Here is a 21,060-nt window from a genome sequence, read left to right on the forward strand (position 1 = left end):
ATCGACTTTTGCGGCATCGACCGTTACTAGTTTGAAATAACAGAAAAAGGCGGAAAACGTGCTACCGCATGATTCTAATCCCGATAAGTGGTAAAACGTCCGTCAATATTTCCAAATTTAATACCATTAGACTTTATCTGTGAGAGCATTTAAAGTCCCTCGATGCAGTAAAAATCGTGATGCCGGACATCTAAAGAAGCGAATCTTGGACGCTTATGATAAAATCTCATTTTTGATGCTTTGGCATTTTCATGAGGACTGACTCAAACAACTAAACATGATGAATACACTGAATGTGTCTTGCAACCACTTTGTAGCTACTTTGTATATGAATAATTTCTAAACAAATATATTTGGGCAAAAAAGATGCTTCCATTGTGTTTCTGAGTGAATTCTGAACTTAGCTGATATTTGGCATGACTCCTTCCCATTTGAAAATAACGAGCTGCTTACAACATGATGAAAACGAACACCACGCTCACTAAAAGATAGAGGCTACCACCCAATTACTATCTTGGCACACGTAAAGGCGATTTTTTCAGCATTGCTCGAAATAAAAGGGTGTTTCCAGACTTTTGCCTCGTCCTGTATGTACAGTACCACATTTTGTAGTGTATAATGCGCACCAACGTTTTTCGCCCAAACGTTCAAAAAAACATTTTTTGTTTTCATTTTTTAATTCAAATTGTAATTCGTTTATATTTACGTACTTGTTTTTTGTATTATAAAGGAATTTCAGCATTTATTTTTAACATATGATACAAGACATTTTATGCAACAATTACAAAACACAAGAACAGATACAAAGTACAAAAAATTTTTTGTGCCGGTAACAAATTTACGTTATTTACGCATTATAAAAGGCCAAAACTTTTCATAACTGTCATTATTGATTTCTAGAATTACGTTTTAACTCAAGCATAAATAAAAGAATAAAAACATTAATGTAGATACTAATTAGTACAGTACTACAAATGTATAATGCAAGTTTTATTTTTTCCTCAAAAATTTTGGAAAAAAGGTGCTTATTATACACTGAAAAATACGGTATGTGTAAAGCCTATATGGAGTCATCGCAGAATCCTACCAGACAAAGATGAGTAGCAATTTTAGATACAATGATGGTATTATCTGGTGTGCAATCGGACTTCAATCCTACTCATTTACATACCTGTCTGATACAGCTGTATGTGGAGTTTTGCAGTAATTGGACAATTATATCTGGATGAGTAACATTTTTTATACTATATATATGTTACTGTGAATGACCGATATCTGGCGAATGTCAACATTCTCCGGTGAATGTCAGCATTCACACATTCGTTTCGTGTATGTACGAAATATTTGCTAAATATCATTATTTCTCACTTACACCGGCAAATGTCGACATTCAGCATGCACTGATGGTGAATGTTGAATAAAAATATTTTTATTACGTTAAGACAAAAATGCAACTTTTTAATATGTCAAAATAGGAGAAAGCTTAAGTAACAGTACATTTAAATAAACTGTTGAACCTAAAACGAACAGTACATTCTAAACCATTAAAGAAAATAATACAATAATAAACTTACACATAAATTATGTGATTAACGTTATACAATCTTATTTATTGCAACAACTTAAACTGTTATGGAACTTTGAATTTCACAAGAGTCCCTTGCTTTTACAACTGCATTTATTCGTGGAACACTTCTCTTTGCAATGGTTAAAAGCAAGGGACTCTTGTCCCTTGCTTTTACAACTGCATTTATTCGTGGAACACTTCTTATTGCAATGACAGCGTGTATAGTCTTGCTCTCCACTTTCGAATTAGCTGCAGCTGCTTCTCTCGGCGATATTTCTTGAGAAGAAATTTCATCTATGGAAAGTAACTTTTCTTTACAAATTACGAAGTGATTACGGGTATAAAGCTGCTTGAAGCTCAAGGATGCAAGATGAGCTTAAAAGTTTATTTCCCATATTGACTATTTTCCCGAAAACTTGGGAGCCTACAGTGAAGAACAGGGTGAAAGATTTCACCAGGATGTCCGTAATATCGAAAGATGTTACCAAGGAAAATGGGATGTCAATATGTTAGCTGACTACTGTTGGATGCTCGATCGAGAAACCAGAGAAGGAAATCAGAAACAAGTTCGGAGAAGCATCAAAGAGAAGAAGAAAAGGTGTCATAAGAAAAAAGAGTAGACCTAAAATTGTATATAAGTATCAGAAACAATTTTTTGATTAGTTGTAAGAAAATATAATATAGTTCATTATAGTTCATTGTAATAAATAAATGTTTTTATCAAAAATTTGTTTTTATTTTGCAAAAAACCTATACGTGATGGAATGTTATGAAAGTCATTTTGAGAATCTATGATCTTTAAAACATATATTTATAATTCAGCAAAAATATCCCATGCAGCTGAAAAAAATTTTTTTTGCAGACCTGTGTTATCAATACCAGTAATGACAAAATAGAATATAAAGACAGTAAAGGTTTAAGGAAGCCATTTACTATAGTATATTTAAATTTTATTTTAGAGAATATGAGATTATGATTATGTCGTAACTTCAGTTGGATTGGATTGATGGAATAAAGCATCATAAAACATGGGCGATTTACCAACTGGGTGTCTCCCAGGCAGGAGGACTTTCAATTTAGGTGAAGAAAACTTGAAAAACTCCAGAACCAACTACACGGTTCAGTGGTTTTATCTACGGTCATTGGTGGACGTCGTAATTTCAAACAACCTTTTTTTTTTATATCTGTAATAATAGAAACAGACATAAGCCCAGCAAACCGTGATTTAAGATTTAAAAGAAAGACGGTCACTAGAATAGTGACCGTCTTTCTTTTAAATTACATATGATGAACTAAATAAGAACCGAAGATAACTCATTTAATACTATTCGAGACATGTATAGACCTAAGCGTGAAATAAAAATCATTAAAACAATGTGTAAAGTGGTCAGTTTCAAATAGATTGGCACGTCTGTGATATAAACAATAGAAAATTTTCACTTTTTGTGTTATTTATCAAAAGAACAACTTTTTATGACTAAAAAAAATTAGATGATGCACTGACAAGGGATTAATTATTAAAACTTTATTACCATTTATGCAAATTATGAGTCGAGGTCACATTTCTAAGAGTGCGAGAGGCCAATTCAATTGGATGGATCTACTTAAAAGATTCATTTGCAGAATAGTACCAAAAATAATTGTTATTCAGCAAATTAAACAGGTTACGATAAGTAATTTTTAATTTTATAAATTTTATTACATTCTAAAAACAAAGTACATTTTTTTACTTTAAACAAAAAAAAGCATTGTTCCGATTTTAAAAAATATATCTATAAAATTGTAGCCCATATTGATCGAAGACTAGAAGATTGCATTATGTAGCTTTAGCTTATTAACATTTTCTCTTGAGCTTTGAATCCCTTAACATTTTCCCTTAAGCTTTGAGCTAGAATTACAATTACTAAAATTATTTTAAACCTAGGATTCTAAGAAATGAAGATAAAGTTTTTAAAATTGTTATTGTAATTTTAACAATTTTGATCGATGATTTGGTAATCAGAGTTCACATAAACTTATTTGAATTTTGAACTATTTGAAATATTTAAATAAATGTCAATTAATATATATTAATGCTGCTTTAAAGTCATTATCTTGGGGATTATAATAAATTACGTTTACAAAATAAGTAGAAAATTATTTTAAATATGAAGGAATTTATATTAGAACTAGAAACTCCTCTGTCAAACATGACAGAATACTTTTTATGAGAAAATATAGATTGAAAAATTGAGAAGAGTAGAATTTCAAGAAATTCAAGATTTGCTAATATTTCTACAAATTAAGTACTTTATACTCGAGTTTGACGTTGTGATGCTGCTTCTGCAGCCCTTAACAAAACCATTCTAACTCGATGTTGCTCAAGTCGGACTTCACGGCCTTCAGAGGAAGGTTGTTCTTATTCTTTTAGATGTAGAATTAACCCGACCTGACCAATTTTTTACTCTTACGCTTTCCCCTAGGCATTTTTTGACAAAATAACGAGTCATTTTACTGTAATTCCACGTTGATAAAACATTGATGAATTGTATGTATGTTGATTAGATGCGCGATAATACTTTGTAAATAACAGGATCGTTAGATCGTTACTTTCGATTGGATAATAGAACGTCACGTGATCACTACGGAACTATTAAAAAAATTGTTATAGAAGTGACACGATGCAGTTATCGTTTTTAAAGTTTAAATTTTAAATTTAATGAAGTAAGCTTAAAATACATCATTTTCCAAAACATTTAAAAATACAACTTAAAATTTCCTGGTCGAGCATGAACGTCACGTGGTCAATGACGTCCTGCGACGTAATTACGATCACCGATCGATCGATAAAACGTTTATTCTATAGCTAATATTTCCACAAAATAAGTAGTTTATACTTTCTGCCAGAATATAAAACGAATATAACCAAAATTTCATCTAGAATGGAGAAAAATTGCAGAAGTTATAAGGAATTCACACACACACACAAACCAAAGGACAGCTTTTAAATTAGTAATTGTAGAAGTATTGATGAGAAATCACATCATTAACTTTATTCTACTGAATGGGGAAATATAATAAATAAATGAAACATTTGTTAAATTAAAAGATTAATTTGCCTTTTTAATACATTTTTTAAAATTTTATTTTATTTTTTTCAAAACTATAAAAATTTCAAAACTCAGCTTCCTAATATTCCTGTTTCAATGAGGCGAAGGATTTTGAAATTCCGTCGACTTTCAAAATCCTTCACATTATTGAAACTGGAATATTAGAAAGCTGAGTTTAGAATATTAGAAATTTTTTGCCAATAAACAATAGATCATCATTGACAATTTATTATTTTTCGGCAAAAAATTTCTTTCTTATTAAGTTTTTGAGTTTTTAATCAATAAACTGTTTATATATATATATATATATAACTGTATAATTGTCGAATATTTATTTTATTTTAAAATTCAATAGTTAAACGAGGAATAAATAATTTATAACTATTTTATTTCATTGAGTGTACAGTGTATAGTAATTGTTTTTCTAATTATCTAGATTTTCTATGGAATGAGATCAACTCTATAGTAATCATTTTAGTTCTAATAACAAAATTAGAATCATCAGGGAGAGTGGTGTGATATCTCTATTTAAATTTAATTTTATAATAAAATTCATTTATTTTCGGAGTTTCAAAGTTAATCATTTTATATATGTTACTGTGAAAGACCGAAATTAGAGAATGTCGCTATTATCCGGTGAATGTACGAATAATACAAAATACGTCGGTGAAAGTCCGAATATTTGGTTATATTATTATACATTCGAGCAATCGCCGGTGTATGTCGACAAGCACAGATAAGCTTTGGTGGAGGTCAAATGACTCCCGAGAAGCCGATGTCGACAGAGAGGCGACAGTCTGTCGCCAAATCCTTTCTGGGTAGCCGGAGGTACGACAAGGTCTTTTGATCCCGTGAGGTGGGGATTGTTTTGTCACGTCGAGTGGCGGAGGATGAGAGGGGTCGTCGGTAAGGCGTCAGCGATATCTGAATAAAAGACACCATTAACAGATCAGTTTGTAATCATGTAATAACGTAATCAGTTTGTAATTTGTAAAGAAAAGTTACTTTTCATATATGAGATTTTTTCTCAAGAAATATCGCTGAGAGAAGCAGCTGCAGCTAATTCGAAAAGTGGAGAGCAAGATTATACACGCTGTCATTGCAATAAGAAGTGTTCCACAAATAAATACAGTTGTAAAATCAAGGGACTATTGTGCAATTTAAAATGCCATAACAGTTTAAGTTGTTGCAATAAATAAGATTGTATAACGTTAATCAAATAATTTATGTATAAGTTTATTATTGTATTATTTTCTTTAATGATTAAGAAGGTACTGTTCGTTTTAGGTTCAATAGTTTATTTAAATGTACTGTTACTTAAGCTTTCTCCTATTTTGACATATTAAAATGTTGCATTTTTGTCTTAATTTAATAAAAATATTTTTATTCAACATTCACCATCAATGCATGCTGAATGTCGACATTTGCCGGTGTAAATGAGAAATGATGATATTTAGTAAATATTTCGTACATACACGAAACGACTGTGTGAATGCTGACATTTACCGGAGAATGTTGACATTCGCCAGATATCGGTCATTCACAGTAACAATATATATATATATCAATTCCTCTCTTTAAATATCATTGTGCATCGTTCTTATGCATTTATCTATCATTATTTGATTTTTTTCTTTTTCAATACACAAATAAAGAAACGAAAATTCATCCTTGACTGTGAAGATTCTATCTAAAGCTAGAATTTCGTACAGGTAACCCCCGTATAACACGGCACTTCTGTAGCACGGATTCACTCTAACACGGTTCGAGAATTGGGAACATCCCCGTATAACACGGTGCTTTTATAGCACGGGTTCACTCTAACACGGTTCGGGAATTGGGTAAAACCCTCGTACAACATGAAATGTAATAAAGGGTGCGTTCTTTTATACCTCCGCGTAACTCCGCGCGAACATTCTAATTGTTTTCGTGGCTACTTTGAATGCTCTTTCAACAAATAATCCATTTAATGGTTAAATTTTACAATCGGGACCCTTCTTTGCCTCTAAAAACTCATTTTAGAATTATAGATTCCTCCATCGCGATACTATCGATAGTGCGGGCGCCGCACAGTGGGACCAAATCCCAAAAAGCTGGCCAAAAGTCGAAAAATAGAGTTTAAGTTCCGGTAATTTCTAGTCGTGGGTTCGGTTAGATAAGAGTCCGAAGGTCGAATTCTAGACTTTAGCGCCCCCTATCCCTTATACCTGCTATTGTAGTTTAGTTGAAAGCGGACCCTCAATCGAGCTAGACGCGTCATACAGTAAGCAAAGATTTCTACGCTATGTTCAAGAGGGTGCCAAATCTCTAAAAATCAATCGAATTTAAATTTAAAAAATGTAATTTGCAGCTGCAAGTAAGTAGAATATTATTATGTAACACAAAATTGATAATAATACTTTATGTGATAACAGTAAACGAATGATTTATACGAAAATGAACGGAAGATTACAACAGAAAATTTTAAACACGTAGAGAAAAGTTCATAAATTCTGTAGAGTTCTGCGACTGGACCGATCGCATGTTGTAGATCGAACTATTATTGAATGAAAAAAATTAAAACTAGCTGCAACTAGCTGCAACTGTGTCATTGGTGCGAGTTCTTGCAATGTAAAACATAGTTTTCTGAATTTTGTACATTAATGACGCGGAATGTTTTGCTCTTTTTCTTGAATTTGTCTGGTGTTTTGAATATTGTTTGCATGTAGCATATAAGCTTGAAATCAAACTGTGGCAAGCGCATAGTGATAAAGAAAATAAAGAAATAAGATTCTGAAAAACGAATATACAGAAGGGTTTCCGTATAGAATTGGGTCTAATAGTCGATCAACCAAAGCCTGGTTTCGGTAGCTCGAATGATGAGAATACCGCTCGACAATTTTTCGAAAACTCAAGCATTTCTGCTGCTATTACAGGGGTTGATGAGGACTTGATTAAGCGTTTCCATGTCATATTGCAGACAATTTCGTGTGGCCATGAAATCGATTTCATAGAATTTCAAGATTATGCCTTACAGACAGCTCGTTACTTTGTGCAGTTATATCCGTGGTTCTGCATGCCAACTTCGGCACATAAGATATTGATTCATGGTGCAGAAGTGATAAATTCATCGGTATTGCCGATAGGGCAGATGTCTGAAGACGCTCAAGAGTCTACTAATAAATACATTAAAAGTTTCGAGAAGATTTTGCAAGAAAAATTCCCGAGTGAAAACAGTGGAAGACATTATTTTACGCCTATTATTAATATCTGATCCGTTTATTTCGAGTTTGCGCGAATTACCTCGAAAAAACTCAAAGTCATTGCTTCCAGAAACAGTTTTATTGTTAGTTGCGCCATGTATACCAGCAAGTACAGGAAGCTCAAGCGATTTCAAAGTTGAATCATCTGATTGTGAATCAAATTATTCTTTGGATGACGCTGCATTAACTTTTAATCAACTGATTGTATGTTTTATCGTATTAAACAATATATGAATTTATTTTGTACTTTTTCTATAAAAGTGGTTCGTGTTAAATCCGTCATTTTGTTTTTATTTCAAATTTTGACTTCGGATTCGTAATCAGCGATCCCAAAAACACTCGAATACTGACTTTCAGCCAAATTGATAACGCTTTTGACTTTTGGCCAGCTTTTTGGTATTTGGCCCCACTGTGCGCCGTCATCTTTCGTTCACCGTCGTTCAAAATGCCTACAAATAGCAGCGCACTCCCGTTGCAGAGCGACCGCTATTAACGAACGCACCCAGAAACTGTTACCAGTTGATGATGCTCATGCTGAGATCATCATATAGGATGAATAATACTCTGGTAAAATATTTACTTAAATAATAAATAAGTATTTTACTTATAAAAAAAAGAATAATAAATCCGATTTAAATAAGGATTTAACAGCATGTTTTTTAATTTTTGGAACCTAACCCTCCTTTTCACACTACTGTAATTCTTTGTTTCGTATAACACGGATTCACATAACACGGCAATTTTTTGGAACGTAACTCCCGTGTTATACGGGGGTTACTTGTACAGTGAATAATTTGTATAAAATCAACAAATAAAAACCAAGAAATATTTTTAACAATTTACATAATAAACAGTTCTATAAAAAAATGACAAAAAAGTAATTAAAATTGGTATAGTAATTTAAAAAACAATTAAAAACATCGTCTTAAATAATTGGACTTATAGATATACGTAAACATAATTAAGCTAAATCATTTATAAAATGTTTTTGTTTTTTTTTATCACTATATCAAATTTCTCGATATACGGTAATTTTATTGTGTTAATTTTTTTCTAGTTAATATCTTTTAGAGGATAGAAATGAGTTACCGAAGAATAAGCATCCATTCCCAAGAGTACCCTTAAAAATTTATTTTGAGCCATATGAAATCTATGTAAAACCTATTGTGGGCATTATCATAAATATTAACACTGTAACTCAGTTCAGGTTCTAGTATAATCTTACAAAGGTTTTTTGAAACACAGGACTCTATAAAATTTAAGATTGTTTACCGCATCTAGAAACAAAGAAAACGACTCAACTTAATAGTTCATACGAGTGGACCAAGTTAAACTTTGGTCTACATGTAATTCAAGATATTTTATATGTGCAACTTCTTTTATATTTTAATTATCAATAACCAAATTAAAATCTTCAGAGTATTCTTTGTTAATTTTATTTGAAAAAACTATAAAATTAGTTTTATTCCTTTTTATCGTAGGTTTGTTCACTTTAAAATATAGGTTCAATAGTCCAAGTATGTTACTTAGACTATTGAACCTAAACTATCTTTCACCGCACTTTTATCCTTTCCAAAGAAGACAGAATAATATCATCCATGTACAAAAGTAAAGACTGCCTTGAAGATTGAAAACATCATTAATGAAAAAGTTGAATAGCAAAGGTCCCAGCACTGATCCTTCGGGAATAACAATATGCGATGTGTAAAAAATTTGGAGACAGCACCATCAATCTTTAAGGCGTGAATGCGATTTCGGAGATAGTCCAATAATCAATCCAAGGAACACTTTCTTATACCAAAGACATATTAGTTTATTCTTTAAAAAATTTAAATTAATAGAGTCAAAGGCATTTGATATGTCTGTAAATTACAATTACTGTAACAAACATTTCAGCATTATCCAAAGATGATATCAAGTGATAAATGTACAGAGTTAAAGCATCAATTGTAGATAATTGCTTTAAAACCAAATTAATTACAATTTATAAGATTAAACTTATGAACAAAATTCGCTAATCGACGACAATAAAAAAAAATTTCGAAAATCTTAGCTACGTTTAAAATTGGGAAAATTGGCCGATAATTTGTAACTACTCTTTTCAACCACTCTTATAAAGGATAAACTATGTTGTTCTTAAAACATTGAGGAAATTTTCCATTTGAGAACGACAAATTTATTACGAATAGTTGTTGACGGCAGTAACTTACAATACTTATTTATACTTATCAATAGTATGTCATAAAAATATTCTGGAACTATATCTAGCTCTTGCAAAATAGTTTCAAGAGAAAGATGCTGACAAGGCATTACCCTTATTACAAAACATAATTAATAAAGGAGTAAACCCTTTTTAATTATACGTCTAGTAACTTTTATGAAATTCTCCTCCATTTACGAGTTTTTATCAGGAGCAAGAATCAAAATAGGAAGACGACCAGATATTGGTGTTGGCAGTACCTTAGACTGGATCTCGGGATTATTTAGAACGTAGTCTAACATAGACCGAGAATCTGACTCTGGGAACAAGAACGTTCGCTGCAATTGTCAAATTAGGTTGAATACAAAAATTGTACATATGTGTAAACTAAATAGAGTTTTGCTTCAATAGATCGATATTAAAGCCATCAGTAACATACACATACTTAAGATTTTGTCTACTATCAAAGTAGCAAAGTATTTTTTTTTCAAATTCAAGGAAAGTACAGTATCTCTATACTTATTAAGTATAGAGATACTGTACTTTATATACTGTAATAGCAATCTATTCATAGATATTATCATCAGAAATCAAGTTAACCGTATAGTTTTACAATTTTCATATTGTCGCAAATAAATGGTACCGTTGGGAGTTTACTTGTGAGAAACTTTTCCTTTTTTATTCAACTGTCTGTCTTGCTTTGTAAAATGTATCCCTAAAATAAGCGGCTAAATGATCGTTTAAATACCTTCATTTATGATTCTGCAAACATCATTCGATAATTTAAGATTATTATTTTTTTAAATTGAACAGTTTTGCTGATATTAAATCGATTTTAATTTCATTATTATTGGTGGACTTTGTGCGTTTTTATTACCTGTAATAAAAATCAATATTTATTCAAAAGTTACAATAATTAATGATCATCATCATAATCGTGATGCTGATCATTAGTTATAATTTATTCAGAAGTTATAATAAGATATCTGATAGATGATTATCACAACCAGATAATAATAAAAAGATATAGCGGAAGGTGGTGTTTTGGGTTGAATTTGGAATGGTTCAAATTAAATTTAAATTCATTTTTCATAATTACAAAGATTAGACATTAAACTAATATGAAACAATATTTAGGATTATTTGTATTTTATCAGTAAGTATTAAGATCCTATTCATGCCTTAAATATATAACGAATATATATACAAATATTGTGATACTTTTTGCCAGATCAAATCAAAGAAGAAGCCAAGTTTTTCACTGTTTTTGAAATACTTTTATTATCTTTTGGTTTGTCAAAAATGCATTTTGGGCTATGCTCCTCATCAGTCTGACGATAGAAATTAATATTGCTAAAAAAACAATTACTATTGAAAATAAAAATAAATCAAAAATCAAGTGATTATTGGATCCTTGATTTATTTTTATTTTAAATAGAAATTATTAGTAGTATTGTAAAGTTGCATGTTGAAATATATTTTACTTTTAATAATATTTTTAATAATAATATTAAAAGTAAAATATACCCAAAGTGCAACTTAATTCACGTCGAAAAATATTATTGTATATCCCCTGTATAAAAATTGTAGACAACCAACTATATAAAATTAATTGATAAAAATTATACAGGTTTTACAGTACTGTACAGTACTGTATTTTTTTAAATGATGAATTATAAAATATCAGAACATAATAGACAAAAATATAATAATTCTTTAATGAATTTTTAATAATTATAAATAATTAAAATGGTCTCTTAAATTGTGCCGCGTTTTTTGTTTTTTTAAACTTTTTAATTTTTTAATATAATTTTATGTAATTTTTTCCCCATTTTCAAAGTGCAGATTTAATAATTTTAAAAATTTAGTTAATATCAAATTACATATAAATTTTAATCAATAATAAAACTTTTTTAAAGATTTTATCTATTAAAAATAAAATTAAAAATAAAATCCATTAAAAAATTACGTTTTAATGATAACAAAATTAACATTTAAACTGAAAATACCTCCAATGAAAAATAAATTAATTTAAAAAATTATATTTAAAAAATGTAAATGTATAAAAAATATTCTTAATTATAATTTTAAAAATCAAATCATTTAAAACATGATAAAGTTACTTCAATATTCAAAGTATTAATGTAAAAATAAATATTTTTAGCATTTTTAATAATTTTTAATAAAATGCTTTAAAAAAATGTTGAAGTAAACAGTAAATAAATTTTATTTTTATTTTTATTAAATTTAATAATTTTAAATACTAAATATAACAAGTTTTCTACTTTCTTTTCATCAATTGATTTTAAATAAATAACAATAAAATCTAAGAAAATTCTAAAATAAAATTTAAAAAGTTATATTTTGTATAAAATTTGCAATTTTTTTTAAATACAAATAAAAAATAATCGCAGGAAAATTTTTCTTTTTTCTCCGCTTTGTCTTTATGGATATTGCAATTTTTAACTCTTCTGCGCTATATTACTTCATTAAAATTCGTATTTTATGACTTTTTCTCGATTTTCTTTTAGATGTTTATTGAAAATTGACTTTAAATTTATGTTCATTTATTAAAAGTTATCAAATGTCAGATGACCATTTGATATTCGGCTGCAAATGTAAGTTTCTTATAGGTAATATTTGAAAAAATTTAAGGTATCATATTTTCAATTAGTGTCTACTTGACCAATCAAATTGTGCCATTTCGTACCGTTCGAATATCACGATAAACGTGACAATAGTAACTGAAATTACCAAACTCTTTATATGGTTTTCGTTTTNTATTCTATTTGTACTAAAATAAAATCTTATTTGTTGTTAAATTATATTTTATTTTCTTGGGATAAATTCCAAAGAATATAAATCCTATTTAGAGAAGGAATTGCTACACAAACTAATTGACAAATCACTTGCAATTGCTTTGCAAAAATACTATAAATATTGAGTCGAATTCTTATCAGATCATCTCTTCTCATCCGTATCATGGAGTCCTTTCAACAGATGCTGATACTTTTCTCGCTCTTCTTCCTTCAGCATCAAGTTGAATCTCAGATCAAAACTGATTGTAAAACAGTATGCAAAGTGATGGGTAATTTAGGAAAAGTTGGAGGTTGTTACTGTTCTTATATGGCATTTCATAAAAGAGCTTCTCGGTGAGATTTTTATATATAAATCTATTATTAAACATCATAATATTCAAAGTTGTAAAATTGGGTTTTATTTTAATATATTTTTAGAAAACAACTTATAAATTTTAACTTCAGAATGAGATAAATGTTTCAATAATTAAAAATTTTATTTATTATTTTATATATTTTTCTATATTTTTTATAAAATCTAGAATAATAAATATATGCAAAAATTTTACTGTATTATACTTAAAAATTAATTAATTTATTCTCATTTTAATATTTTTAATATGTTTAAATATAAAGATTAAAAAAAAGGTTATAAATGTAAGAAATTTCATTAATTTTCATGAGGTTTTTTAGATCAAAAGCTAACATTTTCAATTCAAATCGTTTTACTTTCGATATTTTAAGATGCTATAATCTTCTTAAAATTCGCTTCTTTCATTAATTTAGTAACTAAATTAGTTTCAGATAAGACGTATTTAATTAAATAACATTATTTTTGTTTTTATTCTTAAGCGAGGACTTTGATTTATACTGCAATTGCTTTCGTAGACCGCAAGATCCACTTTGTTGTCCACAAATAGATATTCTACCTAAAGTAAAATATTCATTATCAAATAAGTAAGTTCTCTTGTATTTTCAAGTTCATTTAATTGAAATAAAAGAAAATTTTAATGATGTTTTTAATATAATTTACATAATTTAATCCAAAGCAACCAAATGAGTAAGCGTTGCACTTGCACAGAAAAGAAGGTAGAGAGTTGTTGCACGCTTCGTTCTACTGACGACACCATCAATTTTAAACGGTAAATTAGATTATAAAAATAGCTAATTTTTTTTAACAGTTTTAAATATTAAATAGTTTTTAAGTATAAATTTCCACAAATCCTCTTTCTTCTCGGTGCTTTATCTCGAATAATGTCTAGAATAGTAAAGGTAAACAGTTAATAAAATGGTAACAGTCACTCCCACGTATATCAAACGAGCTTTCTTATTGGCTCAACTCATCGACGTCATCGTGCAATTCACACTTTGTTGCGATCGTAACTTTTTCCCTTATATATATAAAGCGCAAACTGTTGCTAATGTTCACAAGCTATTGATAAACGGCTTCAGACATGAACACAAAAATATCGAGTTTTTATCTCGTATTTATTATTTTGGCTTTGGTCAGTATGGACCTATTCTTTGCCAAAACTTTAAATTGTGAGACGTTGTGCAAGAAAACTGGCCACAGTGGAAAAATAGGAGGCTGTCGATGTGGCTACGAAATTTTTGCCNATTAAAAAAAAGGTTATAAATGTAAGAAATTTCATTAATTTTCATGAGGTTTTTTAGATCAAAAGCTAACATTTTCAATTCAAATCGTTTTACTTTCGATATTTTAAGATGCTATAATCTTCTTAAAATTCGCTTCTTTCATTAATTTAGTAACTAAATTAGTTTCAGATAAGACGTATTTAATTAAATAACATTATTTTTGTTTTTATTCTTAAGCGAGGACTTTGATTTATACTGCAATTGCTTTCGTAGACCGCAAGATCCACTTTGTTGTCCACAAATAGATATTCTACCTAAAGTAAAATATTCATTATCAAATAAGTAAGTTCTCTTGTATTTTCAAGTTCATTTAATTGAAATAAAAGAAAATTTTAATGATGTTTTTAATATAATTTACATAATTTAATCCAAAGCAACCAAATGAGTAAGCGTTGCACTTGCACAGAAAAGAAGGTAGAGAGTTGTTGCACGCTTCGTTCTACTGACGACACCATCAATTTTAAACGGTAAATTAGATTATAAAATTGGTTATTTTTTTTTAACAGTTTTAAATATTAAATAGTTTTTAAGTATAAATTTCCACAAATCCTCTTTCTTCTCGGTGCTTTATCTCGAATAATGTCTAGAATAGTAAAGGTAAACAGTTAATAAAATGGTAACAGTCACTCCCACGTATATCAAACGAGCTTTCTTATTGGCTCAACTCATCGACGTCATCGTGCAATTCACACTTTGTTGCGATCGTAACTTTTTCCCTTATATATATAAAGCGCAAACTGTTGCTAATGTTCACAAGCTATTGATAAACGGCTTCAGACATGAACACAAAAATATCGAGTTTTTATCTCGTATTTATTATTTTGGCTTTGGTCAGTATGGACCTATTCTTTGCCAAAACTTTAAATTGTGAGACGTTGTGCAAGAAAACTGGCCACAGTGGAAAAATAGGAGGCTGTCGATGTGGCTACGAAATTTTTGCCAAACGTTCGAATGATAAGTAAGTTTTAAGTATTTTTCGCTTAATATATTTTTTTATAAATTATATATTATATAATAATTAATACAACTGATAATATAAAGCTGTTATTTAATATTTTTTTAATCGTAAATTCGCGTGTAATCGTTCTTTCCTAATTAAAATAGTCGAAAAATTAATGTTTAAACTTAAGTTATTAACTGAAATTGTCTCCATCCAGTCGAAATTTAATTGAAATTTTAGTTATTAAATTGAAATTCGGTCAAATTTTTTGTCAATATTTTAGCAGAATTTTGTAATTAGTTTCACAATTTTTAATATAATTTTTATATAAATAATTTGAAACCTTTAAAACTTAATTTTTAAACTTGTTTAATAAGTTTATAAGTTTATTAACCTTAAAAATATCTTCAAAATAAATAAAATTAATTATTTTTGAGAGGGTTTCATTAGGAAAAAACCTCACAATTTTTTTAAAAAATATTGCAGAAAATGAATAAAATGAGCATATGTTTTTTGTATTTTATATTAAAATAAATAGATATTGTGATAATTATAAACATTAAAATATACATTTTTAATTTATGATTCCTAATTTAGTTATTTGCGGATGAGGAACGTTTTCTCTCTTGATTACATCTCTTTATAGATATAAATTGAAAAAAAAAACATTATACAGTTAGAAAAACAATGTATGTTAGAATAAAATTAATTAATTCTTTAATCTAATTAAATTGTAAATTATTAATTTACAATTAACTGTAATTAACAATTATGAAGTTAACGATAATCTGCAACAGTTCATCATCAGGTTAAGACCATTAGAATAAAAGCCATTTAATTCATTAATCTCACAAATTTTAATGATTTTTCTTAAAATTTAATACTGTAGAAATATATTTTTATTAAGGAATGCATGGTTATCGTTAAATAAAGTTTTACAAAGTATTAAAACTTCTTGCAAATATCTGGACTTTTGGGAAAAAAAAGATCGTTATGTATGCTAATTCTACATAAATTTATAATTTTAAAAGTCATTCTGTATTTAAAAAATCGATCAGAAAATATGATAAAGTTGCAGTTTATCATCTTATGATATCAGGGAAATGCTCGATAAACGAAAATACCATTTCTTCCATTTATTCCTAAACTTTGTATATCGATCGATCGTACTTTATCGGATACAAACTCAACGGATTTCTTGACATACCGCTTACATTTTATCAATAAAAATCTAAAAAAAATAAGGATTTAAAAGTATATAAAAATAATCATTTTATTCTTTAATATATTTATAATAATGAAATGCGTAAATAATCATAATAAAGCCGAAAATAACAAGAAATTCTTCGCATGTCTGCGTATTGCTGAATTACACTTAAATCAATGTCATTAGCGACAATATATGACAAAATATAACTCATCAAAAATGACAAAACTTAGAAGCCTTTTCTGAATTTTCAGAATAAAGCAATAATAATCGATAGTAAACAATCTGACGTATTAAAATGTTAGCTTTAAGAGACATTTCGACATTGATGGATCTTCTTTAAGTAAGAAGAATCCCATTGAAGATATCAGGAAATTTGTTGTAAAATTATAAGTTTAATTCACTTTAAATCTTATTTCGATTAAATTCTTTAATTTGTTTTTTAAACGATTAAAGTTTTCCATTAATAATTTAGTATGTTTAACAATTATTACAATCATAAAACCTTTAAAGGAAGTTGTTATTTGGGGTTGAAGAAAGATTCGTTAGATGAGGAAAAGTACTTGTTGAGATGATCATCAATGAATAACGAGATTATTTTCTAAAGAGAATTGTTAAATGTAGTTCTTTTGTCAGTAGCAAATTGTCACCAGAACAACATTATATATGAATGAGTTTAAGGATTTGTACAAGTAATTTCCTTTCTTGTTGATAAGAAACATGTAGCCATTGATTTCCTTAGATGTTTTGCTGGATTTTCTTCGAGGTTTTTAAAAATGTCCTTACTAAAAGTTTATAAAACTAAAATATGTTATCTTTTAAATCATTTATAAATAATTTCTTTTAAAAATCTGATTTTAAAATTTTAAATTTTAGTAACTTTAGAAAGCGAAAATCTTAGAAGATGCAAATTTTAGTAGGAGATAAATCGTGCAAAATAAGCTAAAAGATTAATTTAAGCTATTTGGGCCCTCTTGATATTTGAAGGAGAGCTGTTAACTAAAAAAGCGTAATAAGATTTTATTAAAAAAATAGAAAGAAAAACTTTAATAACACGAGTTTAATCTGTGCGAATCGAAAAACTCACAAAAATCTTAACAGTCATGGAGTAGTTCAGTAGTTGAATATTAAATTAATGAATTTTTCTGTTTTCAATCTAATAAATAACATTTTAAACGGAATTATTTTTTAAAATTTTCTTTCGAATTTTCGGTTAATTTATCAATAAAAAAACTAAAAGTATTTTTATTAAAAATTGGAAAATAGAGAAGAAATTATATTAAACGTCACGTCGAGCGTATTAAAAATTTTCATTAACCTTTAAAACAAAACAGTAAAAACTTTTTATAATGATTTTTTAAATTCTTAACTTTATTTTTTATATTATATTTTTTTATTTATTAAAAGTTAGATCTTTAAGCATTGTACCATAAAAATTAAAGAACCGGTACGAAAGATATTTAAAAATGTACAGCTTTGTTAATTTTTAAAAACGAAATGTTTACAAAATTTGGACATGTCATTTCACTTCTAGGTAAATAAAATATGCATCAAAAATTCAGTAAATATACAAAAAAAAGCTTTAAAAAATCTCATAAAACTTTATATATTTTTTTATTTTCAGGAAAAAATTTTAGATTATTAAAATTAATCAAATATTTTAAATTATTTTATGAACGAAGTACATCATCCTTGAAATATATATGATGACCTATTTTATGTTCTCAATTAATTGAAAAGTAAGTTTGTTTCAAGCTGCCTTTATTTGGAACTTTCTACTTCATTTCTACTAATTAACAAGCATCAACCTACAACAAACATCCACTGCCTCTAATAATCCGCATCTCCCGCATCACTTCCATTGATTAAACTCTTTGGAAAAACATATAATTGTATGATATTCTACGGTATTTAATTATTAATGGATATAATTAAATTTAATTAATAAAATCTTTATATTTTTAAAATGTAATTTTATTTATTTTTTAAATAAATTTTAATTATGTTAATTATAATTTTCTATAAAACAAATTACACGAAGACTTTTATGCATTTATAAGGATATGTTTTTAAAAATTAAGAAAGGAAATTATTCTTTATAATTATATTTTATATGCGTTTTATGGTTCAAAAGATATTTATAATTAAAAATAGAGTGTATTTTTCTTAGTTTTAAAGCAAATTAACAGTTGAAGACATCAGATTTTTGACGTAGTTTAAATAAAAATAATTTAATGTAAAGTTTTTAAATTTAAGATTTCATTAAAAATCTTTAAAAATTGTATAATTTAAGATATTATTGTTGATTATATTTTGATACGTGTTTTGAGATTTAATATCGCTGAGGTAATGACAATAATGACTCTAATTATTTTAATAAAACAAATATTTTCTTTCTAGAGCACGATAGCTTCTAGATATAACTCTAGTATCGCTTCTGATATCATTTTTTATAGTATTTAAAACAAAATCTTTGAAGACTTTTTATTTACTGTCCCTTGTCCTCTATGTATAAAATACAAAAGAAAACCTTTTTGTTTACAGTTTTTAATTCTAAGCATTGTTTTATACAGAATAAATTATAAGAAAGTATCAAATAGATTTTTAAAAAACAGTCTCTAAAAAGCTATGACTATAGTAGCGCTTTCTGAAATTATCCTACTTTTTTTAGATAATTGTAGATATTCTTGGTTAAATATAATGCTTATATATTTGGATATAGTTTCCAACATTTCTATAAATAATATTGATGAAGAGATATAATTATAATTATAGTTATTTTGACAAAAAATATATTCTTTTTACTTTATAAGCAAACTTCTAGAATTAACTCAACGTACAGTACATTGATTCAATTCATCAATTCTTTTTGAACGATGATGTTAATAAGTCTTTAAACTCTAAGATATATGTAGATTTTGTCTTAGTTTGAGAATTGTCTTGCATTACCTTTTTGAAACTTTCTAGAAGGATAAGTCTGTAGATTTTAAGCAACATTGTGTGAGATTTAGTATTTTAAGCTATCTTGAAGACGGGTACTCTTCCGATCCCGTACTCATCAGTGGCGGAATGGTTAAAACTACTGAACACTCGCGCCTCACCTACTAGCTACATGGAGTTTTCGTATTTTCTTCACGTGTGGTGTGGGTGGTGCCAGTTTCCCTCCAAAGTCATCCAGAAAGGCTTTCCCTCTTGGTGATAGTCCATGGGTTGCTTTTTCGATTCCATCACTCCACTCTCCCGATTTAATACAGTAGACCCCCTATAACACTGTAGATAATTCCGTGTTATATGAATTCCATGTTGTATGAGTCACTTAGATTTTACAAATACATGTGCCGGGCTGTGAATGGCACATGTATTTGTAAAATCTAAGTGACTCGTAAACATGGAATTCATATAACACGGAATTATCTGCCGTGTTATAGGGGGGTCTACTTGTATTTATTTTTATTTACAAATTTTGTAATTAGAAAACTTTACATTTACATCTAAAATGTTGTCGAAATTTGAATTTTTTTATTTCTAAATAATTATTATTTTTAGCTTTTTAATCAAGCTTTGATTAAAACATTTTCATTATGATTTTCACATAATTTTTTTCACAAGAGCGGTTTGTTCCTTTCATATTTTCTGGGCCAAATGTTCGGTTTTTTAATTCCTGTTAAAAAATTCAAACTAATTAAACATAACTGCATCATAAAGTAACAGTACAGTAATAACAAATTCATTCCTCTTATAACGTATTAACTATAACGTATTATAACGTACAATTAGCTAAAGTAATTTAACAATTATAACATTATAAGTATAACACTATGTAACGCAAATTTAACTTAGTTAAACGTATAACAATTATTCTTTTATGCAGTTAAAACTATATACAATTATTGCAAATAAACTCAAGTATATTCTTCCTCTTGTAACGCATTATGTGATACTAAAAAATTTATCTGTTAAAAATTTTAAATATAAACTTAACGTAAAGAATAAAAAATTAATTTCGAAAAGTTCTTATATTAAAATAATAAAATTAAAATTATAAATTCTTTATTTAATGTACAAAAGAAAAAGAATAAAGTATTTATTTTTGTTGAGTTGCTTCATATAAATTTAAAGATAATAAAAGAAAACTTAGTCCTTAGATTATCTAAAAAATTATTTAAATAAAATATTAATTTTTAAATTTAATTTTTATAAGTTCTTTAGAAGTTAAAAGAATCTTGAAACAGTTTATTAAAAATTAAATATTTATAACTTTCTTACTTTTAATCCTTATTTTTTTAATTTTTAAGCGGTTGTTTTTAAATAAAATAATATAAAAATTCTTTTTTTCGGTCAACTTTTAAACTAGTTTCAAA

At 27.7% G+C, this 21,060-nt stretch overlaps 1 protein-coding gene and 1 long non-coding RNA gene across 2 annotated transcripts in view; both read left to right on the forward strand.

Annotated features, from left to right (window-relative positions):
- Window positions 1-13,069: 13,069 nt before the first annotated feature.
- Window positions 13,070-14,838, forward strand: LOC111640378. The gene is made up of 4 exons (XM_023386391.1): window positions 13,070-13,250; window positions 13,749-13,853; window positions 13,946-14,038; window positions 14,730-14,838. Exons 1-4 carry the CDS (start codon window positions 13,081-13,083, stop codon window positions 14,836-14,838), a joined length of 477 nt encoding a protein of 158 aa, XP_023242159.1. The 5' UTR covers window positions 13,070-13,080.
- Window positions 14,839-15,299: 461 nt separating this feature from the next.
- The window catches only part of LOC111640382, a 9,891-nt gene continuing 4,130 nt past the window's right edge, over window positions 15,300-21,060 (forward strand). Inside the window, exon 1 of the long non-coding RNA XR_002759264.1 lies at window positions 15,300-15,510. This is a non-coding gene — a long non-coding RNA (uncharacterized LOC111640382). The remainder of the gene's footprint in view (window positions 15,511-21,060) is intronic.

Source organism: Centruroides sculpturatus, unplaced genomic scaffold, assembly GCF_000671375.1.
Source record: "Centruroides sculpturatus isolate CEXI.00-Female unplaced genomic scaffold, Cexi_2.0 scaffold1449, whole genome shotgun sequence".
In the NCBI taxonomy this organism is placed as follows: Eukaryota; Metazoa; Arthropoda; class Arachnida; order Scorpiones; family Buthidae; genus Centruroides; species Centruroides sculpturatus.